Below are 16,059 nucleotides of genomic sequence, written 5' to 3' on the forward strand. Positions count from 1 at the left end.
CAAGTGCATCTCATTATATGCTTTCATCAACTTTTACAGGTTATATAAAGTTAAATTATTGTTGCTATATGGGCGCTTAGTTTTTCTTGTTGTTTAAGGCCTACACTTGGCCACTTTGGGGGGATTATGCATATACATGTGTATATATATATATATTTTATTTTATTTATTTTTTTTTTTTAAATCAGCTAAACATTTATCGGATAATTTAGAGACTATGATACAAAAAAAGTGTCAAATATGTCAAAATGTCTCATATTTTTTCTCACTTAGGTGATAATTGCGTGATTCAAATAAGCAAAATGGTGATCCATGTTGTCTACCCTTTAACTTTAGCACACTTAAGGCGGGCGTACACGGTGCGATTCTGAAGGTCGGAACGTCGTGAGCTCTGGCACATGTCACGATTAAGTTTATCCGAAAATCGTACGGAGGCAGTCACACACGACACGAATTTACTACGATTTTACAACCTCTGACATAAGCATTACGTGGCACATTCGGAATAACAAATAAAAATAGAACTGTATAATTAAACTAAAATTATTATAGACTATATGGTTTTTGTCATCTTCTGATTGGTCAACTTCAGATGGATCGCCAAATCGTCTCGTTCAACCGCACATACGCCACGAATTTAAACCGACAGCATCCGATTTTTTTTGACATGTTTGAAAATTATCGGGAGGACGGGAGGTGCTCGTAACGTCTCGGATCGGCCCGTAATTCTTCTCACACGGTACGAGCTGCGACCATGCGAGCATCTGTGATTTTCTCCTGAGATAAAAAAATCACCTGCGAGCTCGTACGACAGCAAAAATCGCACCGTGTACGCCCGCCTTTAAACAACTATCAGCACTTAAAATGAGCAAAGACAAAGAAGCACAAATTGAATATAATGTATTCCACATTAGAAGGAAGTCGATGAAGAGGCCAAGATCTGACTTTAATACTCAAACACTGTAATAAAATGATTTGGGTATGTGACATAAGATACCCAAGAGTCCCTCTAACAGTTATTCACAGCAATTTAGGACTGGAGTCCTCTGGCCCTCAGTTAATTGTCCCGCTGAAGACGGGGGTTAAAAAAAAAGTGTCACTCTCTCTTCCGGCCTCCCTTCTGTTTGCCCTGTAGGCCGCAGCCTGGACGTTTCCTGAGGGAGTTCACCCAGCTCCCATCAGCTCCACAGCTGAGAGGACAGACTGTGGCCAGCCTCTGAGTGCAGTGGAGTGGATTCAGATGGCCAAGGGTCCAGACAGAACCAGACCCCTGGAGCCCAGAACACAAGCTGTGCCCAGCCTGGCCCTCCTCCACCGGGAAACAGGGGCAGCTCTGACTGTACATCAATGCCTCTCGATACAACATCTAACGGCAGGTGGGATCTACAGCTTTATGAGAACAAGCAAATGCTGGTCCAGTATCTGGTTTTGACATGAAGCCTGAAACATGCATTGTAAAGAAAGAAGTTATTTGTAAAAAGCCAGGCTGCATCCCAACCAACTCTGTAAAATGTCATGTTTACTTTTACAATAAGCAGTAACTTCATTAAAAAACTGTTGACATTGGCTAATAACAGCAGACTTCATGCGGGGAGACACAGCAGGGCTCAACGACTCTCTGATTGAGAGGTGGCATTAGACTTGACTCTCTCAGCCGCTATGACCGCCTGGATGCACAGGCGCTCACGCCGCACTGTGATTGACTGGCTGTTTACTTAAAGAGCAAGATGAGAAAAAAAAGTTAAAACAATCCTGGAGCATGATGGAGAACAGACCGCAGCTATCGGCGAAGGAAAGAACAACAAAAACAGTCGAATGTGACAGAATGATTCAAAGCCGCCCCGCGGCTGACAATACATCATATCTAAATAGGCTTCCTGTAATCAGGTCTGTTGGTGGTTTGGGGACAGGGATATGGAAGTGTGGACTGGTGCAGAGCACAGAGGTGGCCTGAGTAGAGCATGAATGGGGGTTGGGGGGAAGCAGATTGCAGGATATCGTAATGGCAAAGGAATAGATGGAGGCTGAATGAAAGATTGTGTTGTGCAGTATTACAGCAGGTCTGACATGGAGGCAGGAGGAGAGAGTGAATGGAAGAGTAAGAGAATGTGGGTTGAATGAACTATGTAAAAAGAAAGCTGTAACTGTAAGGTCTGGGACAGCCACCAGCTTCTGTGGCTTGAAGACGAAATGACTCAATATTCGCAACAGATTTAACTACTGTAACATGACGTATTTCTAGGTGAAATTAAATAATAACAGAGGTACAATACCATCCAAAGGTCTGGGGTTGGTAAGATATATATATTTTTTAAGTTTTGGAAAGAATTTTCTCAAAAATGCAGTAATGTCGTGAAATATTACTAAAACTTCAAATAATTTTAAATCTTTTTTAATATATAGAAATACTTTGTAACATTATTACATTTACATTTAGTCATTTAGCAGATGTTTTTATCCAAAGCGACTTACAACTGAGGACAATAGAAGCAATCAAAACTAACAAAAGGGCAATAATATGTAAGTGCTGTGACAAGTTTCGGTTTGCCTAACACAGTACACGTAGCAAGGTTTTTTAAAAATTATAAATAAAAAAACAACAACAAGTAGATACAATAGAAAAAGAATAGGGAGTGCTAGTGTTAGAGGGTCATTTTTTATAATAAATAAAAAGAAAACAAGAAGACAGAATAGGAAAAGAATAGAGAATGCTAGTGTTAGAGGATCTTTTTTTTATAAAGAAAACAAGTATAGTATAAAAGTACATTAGTACATTATAAAAGTCTTTACTGTTACTTTTGATCAATTTATTGCATTCTTGCTAAATACAAATATTAATTTCTTAAAAAAAAAAAAATCTATCTTACTGACCCCAAACTTTTTAATGACTGTAAAATCCTTAAAATAATAATAATAATAATAATAATAATAATAAATTAATTAATATTCAGACAGAAATAATGCATGATTAGCTTGATTGTAAACCAACAGGATTTGAATGGATTTTTAAAAGTGATAATTGGTTGATAATATGTTTCACTGACTAAACAGTTACATCATCAGAAAAGTTGTTTCAGTGGAAGATGAAGATATTGTATGTAAATGAGAGACTATGAAAACATTTTGTAATTCAAATAATAATAAGCATTTATGATTCGTGAGCAATTCTGAAAAACAGACCAAGGAAATGAGGAAATCACCACTAAACTCATTTAGCAGTGAATAATGAAGTGGCTGCTGGAGCAGAACTTTTGTGAGGGTCTAGACAGGGAACATTTAAAGTATGTCTCTTTCAACAGGACCCATGTGCTAGCATAATGAGGCACAGGCTGTGATGCAAAGCATCTCTGAGGAGGGTGTTGAGTTAACGTGCTGATACAGAGATGGATGGGCCAGATCTCAGGCTAAACTGTACTCCGCCACACTTACAGACATCTGCACATGTTTACTCTCCTTCATTGCTATTGATTTTCACATACTGTACAATCCTCTCACCAGCCGACTCGATAATGCACACTTGCTGAGATAGAGACTGTGTACTGAACAGTTAGCAGTATAGTGCTACTAATTTTATATAGCCACCGAACGCCCACTGAAAACAATGCTGCAAACATTTCGTGGACATGAGTGCATGCAATTCTGGTATATGTCACAAATCAAATTGACATTGACTGGTGACAGTATATACGTTACAGCAAAAGCAAACCCCAAACCCTTGAGACCAAACAGAGAAGAAAAAACACCTCCTGTGCTGGGTCATGGAGTGAACTTTGTCAGAAAGTTCGAACAAAACAGTGTATTTTCAGAGACAGACTTACACCAAACAGGGAAGTAAAATCCCATGAGCTTTTTCATTTCCGGAGCCTCTATGTCCTAATTGGTGTGTAACGTTGTTTACCAAACCATGCAGAGCAGACCTGTATATTTATAGAGAAACACCTTTCAACTGTCCATGCACTTGTTTACTTTTACAGTTCCAGAAACTCGCAAGCTGTGGTTTCCATTTCTTTCTGAGCTCACTGAACGGTTTCACGACAGAAATAACACTGGCCAGTCACCCGACATATATGATATAGAGTCGGTTTCATGTCATCACGGATTCATTGCAGCTCTCCAATTTCATACGCGAAGGAGAACGAAAAGGTTACATGTGATGTCATGAGCTGAAACAAAATCTACAAAATCAATATTGAAAAGAGCAGAATATCTGCCGTATACTATGCCATCTCGTTACGTTTAATGAATATAATCGATATAGGCAAATATAGGGCCGTTACGGATCTAAACGGAGCTCCTGGAGGCGCAAATTGAACGTTCTGCCTCGTGAACAAATAAACTATCAAGGAACAGAACTGATTTTCCAAAAAAAAGGGAATACATTAACAATCAACGGCTCTCCTTTTTCTCCAGAAAATGGGATCAAAACGAGTAAAACATATCAGCAATAAATAAATAAATGAACAACAACCACTGCTTGAAGGATTCCTCGCAATCACACAGATCAATGCTCATTGAAATTTCATGAAGGCACAGCCGGATCGCTTCATATTTCACAATAATAACTACAGGCCCGCGGGGGTGAGGAGAGGAGAGGAGAGAAGGGGAATGAGCCACTACTAAAAGACAATACTGAGTGCTGTCAAAAGCAGATGGAGCCAGTCAAAACAGTACGTTTTAAAATACCTTACACCACCAAAAAATCCCACACTTAATATCTCGCATAGAAGCCCGAGGGCAGAATGTGGGTGGCAGTTTTTAGACTGGCGAGAACACGGTATTTGTGGCTTTCCTGTTTTTGAGACCAGGAATTGAATCAGCTGACCACACATAGACCTGCAGGGCTAGAACAGTATCCCTGACTGATGGAGCAGAAAGGCATGCTGGGTAATTGGTCTTTAGCAGAACCTTTTAACAGGCACTTGTGGGCTTTGTACAGAGCTGTTAATGTCAGGGTGGTAATGTTCTGTATATGTTAGGGAATGGCAGACTCCGTTTTACACTCTCTCTCCCACTCTCTCTCTCTCTCTCTCTCTGTTTTCCCCAGAGCTCTCTTTCATTCAGGTGTGATCTCATATGCTGTGGATAGGAATCGATAGGCTCAGTGGCAGGGTGTTCGATGCCTGCCTGAATTATTGCTTCATTTCTCTCCCTATATAGATGAGGCCTGTTTTTCCTCAGCCCTCCCCACGCCAGGATCAATACCTTACAATCTAATTTTTATCCATTTTTCCATAAACCCAGTGATTGCGTTTATTTGGAAAATCCGACAAGCTAAATAAGGCATCACTTTAAGACAAGGGGGGAGAAAAAATCTTGGAACCTGTGGCCGTAAAATGGATGACTTGTTTTTCTTGATCGTGAGCAGAAGCTCCTAAAAGACAGAGACATCTGTGTGAAATGGCCCACTGAAGGCGCCCCGCTGTTGAGCAAACCAATTGCTCTATATCTTTATGGCTATAATCTCCACCATGCAGAGGTTTAGCAATTTAATTGGAGCGGTTATCATTGATCACCTAGTGTGACCCCATTTGTCAATAGAATTAAAGAGACTCATTATCAAAATCGAACGATCACTCAGCCCACTCAAGAAGAAAGCCTCCATCAAATCTAGTGCTTGGAAAAAATAAGTTGGTGACTATGAATGCATAAAGGATGTACATTTACAGTGGGGTCCAGAAGTCTGAGACCATGTAGAAATTATTATATACACTCACATTCAAAGGGTGTTTTTTCAATAGAATAACATTCAATATATATACAGTTTCCACAAAAATATTAAGCAGCACAACAGCTTTTAACATAAGAAATGAGCACTAAATCAGCAAATTAGAATAAGTGAAGCCTGCTCAACATTCAGCTTTGCCATCACAGAAATAAATAAAATTTTAAAAATATATCAAAATATTTTAATAATAAATCACAATTTACTGTTTTAACTGTATTTTTTTTTTTATCAAATAGATGCATCCTTGGGAGACTTATCACAAATATGAAATATTTAAAAAATATTTCTAGGCCATTAATCAGATTTGTGTTTATGTTGAAGCACGAGTTGCTTTTTGGATCATTCATGAAATTATGCTGTGGATAACATGATCATTAGGTTTTACACAAACTTGTGAAAGTCCTTAATGCTCAAGTGCATTAAGGCAAAAGGACAGGCAAACTGTTAAGCTGATATCATTTTGTAACAAATAGAAAGATTTTTCCTTGTGGTCTCAGACTTTTGGACCCCAACATACATGCATTTGCATTAAAAGAGAGGGTGAATGCATGTATGATGTGAAGTCTGACTTTTCCTCAACTATAGTGACAAATGCCTCCCATAGACTTAATCATTGGGCAGGCATAGGCAGCTCCCTCTAATGTGATCGAGCAGAGTCTTTTAATATCGGGCCTGATGGGTGCTGTTCAGCCCACTGGCCTGCATACTGAGCAGCAACGAATTGCCTGCTAAACATTTCAAGTGATTCATCAACACCTCCAATCTATCGGCCGCACAGGGCTTCACATACGCTCACTGGCAGATAGCATTATAACTCTGCCTCTTTCCCTCAAAAACAGACGGAAAACCCCTTTGACGAATGATGCAAACATGGCAATATGGTGAGAAGTAATACACAACCAAACATGGAAATGCATTTGTTGCATATGAATTGAAAGGGAGGGTGAGAGAGAGAAAGTAGGGAGGAATGATTAATCCCTCTTATCTGCGGAGTGCCATGCAGGACGGGTAATGTCCCAGGCGGTGAGTGTTTAATTGTTTCTGATGATAAATATAATTGCAGAGAGCTTCTGGATGTTTAATTGCAGAGGCCCAGTAACTGTGGTTGAGATCACTTTGACTGGGTCTTCCTCATGGAAGCTTAACTATAGCATTCCAACAATGCAAAAAAGTGCCGGTGAGATGGGCAATGATAACTACTGGACCACACGATACTGAAAAATGCTGTTACTTTCAGTTAATTGCTCTCCGATACTGACTTTGAAACAAAAAACTCACACACACACTTTATAGTGCTTTTTATTCTTTCAGCTTAGTCCTCATTTATTGTAGCTGCATGGAAAACAACACCCATCACTTTTCTTAAAATTTTCTCTTTCCGTTTTCCATAGAAGAAAGAAAGTCATACGTGTATGGAATGACATAATGGTGAGTAAATGATGAAAGAATTTTCATTTTTGGGTGAACTATCCCTTTAAATACAAACCGTTGGCCAGCCAGAGGCACAGTTCACACAAGCGTGTGCCAAGAATCTTAGAGAATCCGAGACTTCTGAAATGAGAGGCCTTTAAGGAATCAATTTACTGGGTGGCTGCTTGGTTCATAATCAGAGTGAAGTCAAAGCCAAAACACAACTCTATCACTACAGATGGAACGGTGTCAAATATAATCAGTGTCATAATTTACTCATAAAGACAATACTCTAAAATCATGCACATAGTCTATATATACTTGTGAGAACCATGCATTCAAAGCAAAAAAAAAAAGCAAAATTAAACGAGTTTTTTTTTTCCCTGAAAGGATTGTTTTTTCTCTCCACCATGGCTGTGAGGGATGTTCTCCAGGTACGGCTCAGCCTTTCCGCATGGCTGTGTGGTGTTTGAGCGAGGCAGCATCAGTGCACCATTGATTTAATTAGGTCTCCATCTCCTCTGCCTGACAGAAGTTGATTAGAGGTGCCAGATGCCCCATGTGTAATTCCACTGCCAGCTGCCACATAGCTTTGCCAATACTCTATGATTAGTACCCACTGGCAACTGGGCAAGGCACAGGTGCCAACTGGAGCCAAGAGAGAAAGACACACACAGGCTGATGTCCCACTGCAGTAGCTGGGACAGGCAGACAAGGGGAAGAGAGACAGCCCAAAATGCTTCAAACTGAGGAGAATTGCACGGTTGGGGCCAACCTATGACTGGGCATCAGATCCGCACTGGCCATTTTAATGTGTGTGGAGCCCTACATTTGGTCTCATGTCATTAACAGCATAGAGTTTCAAACTGAGTTTGAGTGCTGTGTGCATGAAAAACGGCATATTTAATCAAAAGCATTCTTGATGGTTATTAAGCTTGAAGCTTTTGCAAAAGGGGCACATCTAGAAGTGCAGCCATAAAACGGGGTGACCATCTGCCCTCTGTTTTTGAGGGTGTGTGGCTGTACGTGTGTTTGTATGGTTGTGTGCGAACGTCTAAATCCCTCCCTCCATTCCTGCCCATGTGCTCGCTGAATAGGCCATGAAAAGAAGCCAAGTCCAGCGCCATAAACCCAATGAGCATACTCATTCACACCCACGAATGCACAAGCATATACATAGACACCTACTGAGCCAACAATACCCACAGCTGTGCACTGTTTAAACCTATTGATGAGACAGGCCTTTAACATTGCTCCCTTCAGCGTTTTAACGCTCTTCAGAAAAGCTGTGCTTGTACTTTGACTGCAAACTCTAAATTTAAACTAAAAAAGCTGCAAGATCAGCAAACAAACTCTTCACATCTTCCTCCACTGATTTCACGTTGTTTTACCATTAGATTCTATCATACAGTATACTTCCATCATGCGGTTCCCTTACTTCTGGAAGTCTGAAGTTAATTACTTCTCGTTGGTTGAACTCCCAATATGTAGAGTGTACAGTAAACTCATTTTGAAGCCAGCAGATATCACAGGTGACCTCTTTTTCCTCTATAAGATAAGTCTTACATTTCCCTTATCTGTGCAGGCTACAGGATCTTCCTGGAGTTCGAGGCACAGCCGTTCATATTAAGCTGTGTGCTCAGGAAATAGGTAGGATTCCTCTATGCCGTAGGTTTCTCGCTAAAGGAAACACTGGGTGACTTACTCAACGCAGACTGACGTGAAATCAAGAACAGTTGAAAAGCAATAAGACATGATGGTTGTACGCAGCTGGCTGAGTACATCTAAAGGTGCTTAATGTTATTCTTACCTGTGTAGATAAATCTGCCTGGTGTACCTTTGCAGAACTGCTTTGACTTGTAGGACAGAGTGACTTCCACAACCCCGGGAATGTGTCTGGGAGGAGTCTGCACTCGAATGGCGTGAGGGGTAATGAGCTGAAAGGGAAAATGAAAAGTGTGTTTTTTTATTTTTTGGCTCTTTTTTTTGTTGTTGTTGTCAAAATAAAACAGGTAGATTACGTAAGTTGAAATAAGGCAACAAAATATTAAAATAAACACAATGCAATGTGTTCAACCTTTCATTTCCAGTAATACAAAGGAACCTGAACTGATCATCCGTTCTCTTTCATGATTCATTATTTGGTCATTTACTTCCAAAACATAAAATATTTTTACTCAATTATTTTTTAAATATATATAAAAATATACTGTATTTTCATTCAATTATTTATAATTAATTTTTCTTTTAAATATTATAATTGGTCACCTCCACACATGTAACATATTTAAGTCGTGTGACAACAATATAGGCCTACTTGATTGTTGCTCTAAATGTTTCATGTTTTTTTTTTTATTAAAGAACAGTAGGTAGCATACAGTGTATACTGTGCAGTATACATTACATATTAAGTAAGTAAACATAAAAGGTACAAAGCTGTCACTGGGGCTGCACCATAAGGTACAAAAGCTAGAAGGTAAAAAATCTTATTTACACCTAAATGATACATATTAGTACGTAAAGTGTACAAACTGTTAGTACCTTTTGAAAGGGCACCGCCCCAGTGATAGCTTTTGTACCTTTTTTCTGAGAAAGTATTTTATTCTGAACATAGCTTCCGGTATATTTTGAGATGTTGGGAGCTTCAGTGTTTCAGTTTTTCCTCCTTTCATTTTGCCCCTCATCTTAGTATAAGAAAAATATCAAATGCCATGCTGCATGGAGAGTTATGAGAAGTCACTGGTCAGTACTGGAGTCAGAGATTACCTTTTCTGTTAGATCCATATGGTGGCACAAATCTAGCCAGTCAATTAGAGCAAAGCTTTTGTTTGTTGGAGGTGCAAACAGTCCAAGTCATTACATAATCAAAAGTCTGTCCTCCTTTTTTGCATCTGACTCTTGTACTGTAGAACTAGTTCACAAAGTTTAAAAACGTGTGTTTAAGTTACCCCTGTCTACCTGCAACCATGCTAGCTGAGCTATTAAACAGTATTGTATTATTCACTGATTAGATTATGATTTGACTACTTACAGTGTTTGTGAAACTGTGCTCAATCCCTTTTGAAGAAGATCTGTGCAACTACAAAGCAGCTGTGAGTGATCAGTTTACCTGCAAACGCTCTGTCATATTCAAAGCCAGCAGCACTGGTGCTGCTTTACATGGCTTTAAACTGTCCCTTTCATTGCTCACTTAGCTGGGCTTTCATATGCCAGGCACTGCTCTTCTCACCTCTCAGATAAATATGGCATTGTCAATGAGAGGCTTTTTATAGAATTACCTCTTTCATCTAGCTCTTCCCAACATGAGCAATGCAGAAACTGAGTGAGTAAAAGACCAAAACAGATGGACAGACAGGAAAACAGACAGACTGGCTGACCAAAAATGAAAACAGAAGCATTATGCCCATTCAAACTGGCACGTGTCTTCTCAGATTTGTGAGCCAAGTGGATTTTGAATGCATCTTCCATTTCAGGCATATTTGCTAATTAAGTTGCTTAACTATTGTAGTTAAAAAGGTGCATTAATTCCCTTTTCTTTGTATTCAAATTCAGTTTAACCCTAGTTGTGATTCCCAGTTCTGTTTTTTGGCTAGAGCATGGCATGGATTTCTTTTTTTTTTTTTTGCAGAAGTTTGCATAGAAAGGTAACTGACCTCACTCCAGACCAGCATGGTGCCAAAAATGACCTGTAGGCCGTCAAAGAAGTTATCACCAATGATGATGACTGTGGCACCCCCTGTCGTCCAGCCTTCACTGGGACTGATGGCCTTAATGCAAGGGGTAGCTGTTTTAGAGAAAGAGGAAGTGGAAAAAATGAGTAAGCTACTGGCCGTTGTATACAATAAACAAACATCTAGTTTACCTTGAAAAGGCATACGCAATATACATTAATTATGACTTTATGTATTTGCCTGTACCAGTGTTGGGGAAAGTTACTTTTAAAAGTAATGCATTACAATATTGCGTTACTCCCTAAAAAAGTAACTAATTACATTACTTAGTTACTTTTTATGGAAAGTAATGCGTTACGTTACTTTTGCGTTACTTTTCAATCTCGGCAGGGCTTGCTTGTTTGTTTTTAATATAAAAAAGTTCTATTTTTTGGTAAACGTAAAAGCCCTTTCACACCAAAAGCTAAATGAATAAGTCTCAGGCTGAAGAGAAAGTAAATTCACGTCTGTACAATAGAACACAAAAGAAGAAAGTTCAACACACTTCAGCAATAAAAAAAGAAGCACAAATGTTTATCTACAGTAATTTTTTGCTTATTAGTATGGTTGAATTGGATCATTGAAGGTCAGCAGCAAAGACATTGGTTAATAAAATGGGATTAAATACATAAAGGATATTTGTGTTATTTAACATTTAATTATTGCAGGTTTGCATCACATTCTGAGTTACATTTCGCTGTTTTTATTCATTTTGAAGAATACTGAATCAGTTTTTTTTTTCGAGTGAGATTAATGCATTAATCTCATTAATGAATGCATGTTCACATTTATTCTAGAACTACAGTGACATCTTACTCCCGATTTCTCTCAACATGGGGACAGAAGAGCTGTTAATCAATAAATGGGAAAAAAAGTAACTGGCGTTACTTATTTGAAAAAGTAACTCAGATATTTTCTTGTAAATTTAAAAAGTAATGCATTACTTTACTAGTTACTTGAAAAAAAGTAATCTGATTGCGTAACTCGCGTTACTTGTAATGCGTTACCCCCAACACTAGCCTGTACACATCAAGGCACCTGTAAAGAGTTTATACATAAATAATGTCAAGAAGCATCAGAATAAACATCTGGAAGCAGCCAGCAAATCATCACTCGTGTGCATTACCTGTGACATAATTTCATACTAAATACTTAGGAAATAAATCTAAACCTGTGCAACTGATTTCTTCCTGATTACGGCAAATAGATTTATGAGCCACACTCTATTAGAAAGGTTTAGGCACAGCTTAATGACAAGTGACTGACTCATTAGAGTCGTCACATATGATTAGACTGTGGCCATTCCTCTGCACCGTCCCCATATGCTTCCTGACAGCGGCACGAGCATGAAAGATGACGCCTGCTCACTGATCATTTATCTCAATCTACCCTGTATAGTAGCATGATTCACTGCTGTGGTTGCCCGGAAATCACCTGCAACCTCACCATGATCATTTCTAGCTGTGTTGGGAACTTTACATTGTTCCCATCGCCACATGGAGGAATACGACTCGAAATCAGAGAGTGGAATGGAGTGACAGCAATTTCTCCCCCCCACTCAGTGTTTTATAATGACTCTGCTCCAGCTTGACTCTTATACCCCTCTCACTGGTGAGAGAAACCCCACTCCAAATCCACTTCATAGTTTAAACCTGCACTGTTACAGTTCAACTGTGAAGTCTCTCTTTACTCGCTTCTCTCTATACCAGGGGTGGCAAACTCTGGTCCTGGAGAGCCGCAGTCCTGCAGAGTTCAGCTCCAACCCTAATAAAAACTCACCTGCCTGAAGCTTCCTAGTAACCCTTCAGGCCTTGATTAGCTTGTTCAGGTGTGTTTGATTAGGGTTGAAGCAAAACTCTGCAGGGCTGCGGCTCTCCAGGACCGCTGCTCATTTTTCCCAATTTACACATTTTGATTGCTTTGCTATCCCACTTAGTAATAATAACTTTAATAACTTTTTATTATTTTAATTAAACTAAAGTTAAATAAATTATATTACAATATAATTAAATTGTTAAATATAATCTTTAGCATGTCTCAAAATAATATACAATATAAAGTTGCAATAAATAAATTCAAATAATTTGTAAATTATTTTGTCAAAACAGTATTATATTTTAATATCAATTTATCAGTTATCAGCAGTTTCTATATTGTAGGGGTGATGCATTAGTATGATGAATTTCGATCATCTGTCAGTTATTTGTTTAATGTTTTGTCATTTTGATATTGTTTCTACAATAATATTACACAAATTCAATATTTTTTTTATCTCTTTGCATCTTTTTGACATGTTATGTAAATTTTTATCAACACAAAACCCGACTCCTCACTCTAAGCAGAACCGTGCGGCTCACACAACTTATGCATTCTGGTCCACAGACGCTCAGACTCGGTTGACCAAACAAAAGACACAGAGTGAAAGCTCCCCTGGTGCTCTGCTTATGAAAGGCATAATTCCCCTCCGCCTTTGTTTTAGTCATGGACATAATTAATGAAATCTGAGGGTCAGACTGGAAAAGATCAGTCAGTGATGAGTGTACTATAGCAGCACTCCTCCCTCCAACCCCTCCTTCCTTCCCCTCTGGGGGTGGAAGGAGAACACGAATGCTAATTCCGCTTGATTATACACACACCTTTATTAAATATTACACTGACCCCATGTGTGCGCGAGGAGGGAGGGGGCCAGGTGCGAGCGCTTGTTTTATGACACTTGTGCAAATGTCATGAGCGCCGGAGTTCGCCAGGCACAGAGAAATCCGGAGTCCTTACAGCAGTCGATCAAAAGGCCAGGCGCCCTGGGACACTCTGAGAAAACAGCAGCCAGCCATAAAAATTCAACACCTTAATGAGTTTAAATTTCATTTCAGCGTGTTGAACTTTGGCACCGGATTCTAAAGCTTGGTGTCTCACTGAAGGCACTTTAACCGACTAATTACTGTTGTTCCAATTTGCTGCTGGATTTAAATAGAAGGAAAAGACATGAGAGAGAGAGAGAGAGAGAGATAGAGAGAAAAGTAAGAGTCCTCTGAGGCAGCTGTCGGAGGCAGGGAATGGGAGAGTCTGTCACGGGCGGCTCTGTTGTCTTCTGTGACTCTGGTAGGGGGACTGAACTCACATCCTTTAACAAGCGTTACACACGGTTCTGACTGAAGGCAGGACCCCTGGGCGAAGGTGGGGGTCTACACTCAACGCTCGTATGATGGTGCAACTAACTGAGGCAGATGTGTGGTGGAGGCAGACAGCCTGTGTGTAGGAAGTGCTCGGTGCTGCTGATAGAACCTGAACTGAGATGAGACGAGGCTGTAGGCCTCACTCGCACAGCTCAAACTGGTGTGTGTCAGCCACCGGCGATGCCCTGGGAACAGCTAGCATAGATAATAGCAGGGGAGACTGAGACTTGGGGAGACTTCTTTTCACCAGAAGGGGAAAAATAGTCCAGGGAACGGTGTTGGGGAAGGTAATCAGAAATTTTAAATATAATTTAAAGTACAATTATGCTACCTTTTTGAAAAAGCAGTTAGCAACACTACAAGCTACTAAAAAAGAAGAAGAAGAAGAAGAAGCTAGCTACATTACCATTCCAAGATTTGGGGCCGATGAGATTTTAAAAATGTTTTTGAAAGTATCTCTTATCCTTACCAAAGGTGCATTTATTTGATTCAAAATATAGTAAAAAAAAAAAGGAATTTTCAGCAGCCATTACTCCAGTCACATGATCTTTCAGAAATCATTCTAATATGCTCATTAGCAAGCTCAAGAAATATATATATATATTTTTATTATTATCAATGTTGAAAATATTGCTGATTAATATTTTTGTGGAAATGAAATATTTTTTTCTTTTTTTGTAACATTATCAATGTATTTACTGTCACTTATGATTAATTTAATACAACTTAAATCAAGGAAAAAAGGCTGCCTTATTAAAGTCAGACATAGAATTTTTCCTTAGTTTCCACTCTGCGTTTTTTTTACTCATAAACTCATAAAATGGATATATTTATATTATTCGGCAACAACAGAAAGTCTGTTTCATAAGTGTGTAATCACTTTTGGGTGAGTTTAAGACTTTTTATATCCATGTTAATGCTAAGTAATAATATTCAAAACTTGCAGCACTGTATAGTGATGCATCTGTGGAAGACCTTGGTCTCACAGGATTCATATTGTATTTACAGTGTCCCTTATGTTGTTGAATGTTTTCCTGAAGGTATACAGCATATTAAGTAGGGAATAACATATTTTAGATTAAGGAACATGATTTTTAAAGCATTTCAATAACCCCAAATATACAAACCAAATCTCCTTAGACCAACCAAAACATTACATATATTATGTGTACCAGCCAAGTTGTAATTTTCAGAAGTGAAGTAATCCACTTTGCGGCCATGAGGACTTCCCCAGCTCGTCGTTTTTTTTTTTTTTTTTTTTTTGGGGGCTGTGTTGGGGGTGGCTGGCATCCTAAGTGGCTCTGATGTCGAGAGAGAAAATTAAGACTCTTATGGCTGTTTCACACCACAGGCTTGAGCTTCATGTCAGCGTAACTTCATCGTCACTGCAGCTGCAGACTCGCGTGATTAAACACTGGATGCGTTTGTACAGCGTCACAGCAGCGGCTCCAAAGCTACATATTTCTTTACAAAGACAACTATACATTTGTTTTTAGAACTTGGTCAGTTATAAACTTGAAAGTTTTAAAGTCTTGAAATTTTGCATGACTGCTTGACACTCACGTGCTGCTCCTGCTCCCGATGTGAATGCACAAATTTTTTAACATGCATGCTGAATGCAATGTGAAACCGGCCTTATGTTCACTTTTACATCCAGCCACAAAACACCTGCATCTCTTATGAGACATTTTGCTACAGCTGTTCGAAAATGGTGGAAATATGCTAATACCGGACACTCTGTCAGCGATTGTGGGTGGGGCCTGAGCAGTATGATATCACACTGCTCAGAAAATCAAAAACGGCTTGATAATTGAGACTGTTTATTTTTTGGGGGGGATTAAAACAAATGTGAATGGATTTTTATCATTGGGGGGTTATGTCCACACACTGCTAAGACACATTTCTATGCAAACACCAAGAAGAAGAAGAAGAACAGTAGTAGTCCAACAGTTTCACAGTCTAAAGAGAAAGATAGCATAATGATGAGTGAACAATGACAGAATTTTCATTTTTGGGTGAACTATCCCTTTAAGGAATACTG

The 16,059-nt window shown here is 39.1% G+C and overlaps 1 protein-coding gene across 1 annotated transcript in view; it reads right to left on the reverse strand.

Annotated features, from left to right (window-relative positions):
• The window catches only part of LOC107723797 (transcription factor COE1-like), a 45,870-nt gene that overhangs the window by 17,394 nt on the left and 12,417 nt on the right, over window positions 1-16,059 (reverse strand). The window contains exons 3-4 of the mRNA XM_016532497.1: window positions 10,789-10,919; window positions 8,946-9,072 (exon numbers count right to left, since the gene is read on the reverse strand). Coding sequence (XP_016387983.1) covers window positions 8,946-9,072; window positions 10,789-10,919 — 258 coding nt within the window. The remainder of the gene's footprint in view (window positions 1-8,945; window positions 9,073-10,788; window positions 10,920-16,059) is intronic.

This window comes from Sinocyclocheilus rhinocerous, unplaced genomic scaffold (genome assembly GCF_001515625.1).
Source record: "Sinocyclocheilus rhinocerous isolate Xijiao unplaced genomic scaffold, SAMN03320098_v1.1 scaffold1085, whole genome shotgun sequence".
Classification (NCBI taxonomy): Eukaryota; Metazoa; Chordata; class Actinopteri; order Cypriniformes; family Cyprinidae; genus Sinocyclocheilus; species Sinocyclocheilus rhinocerous.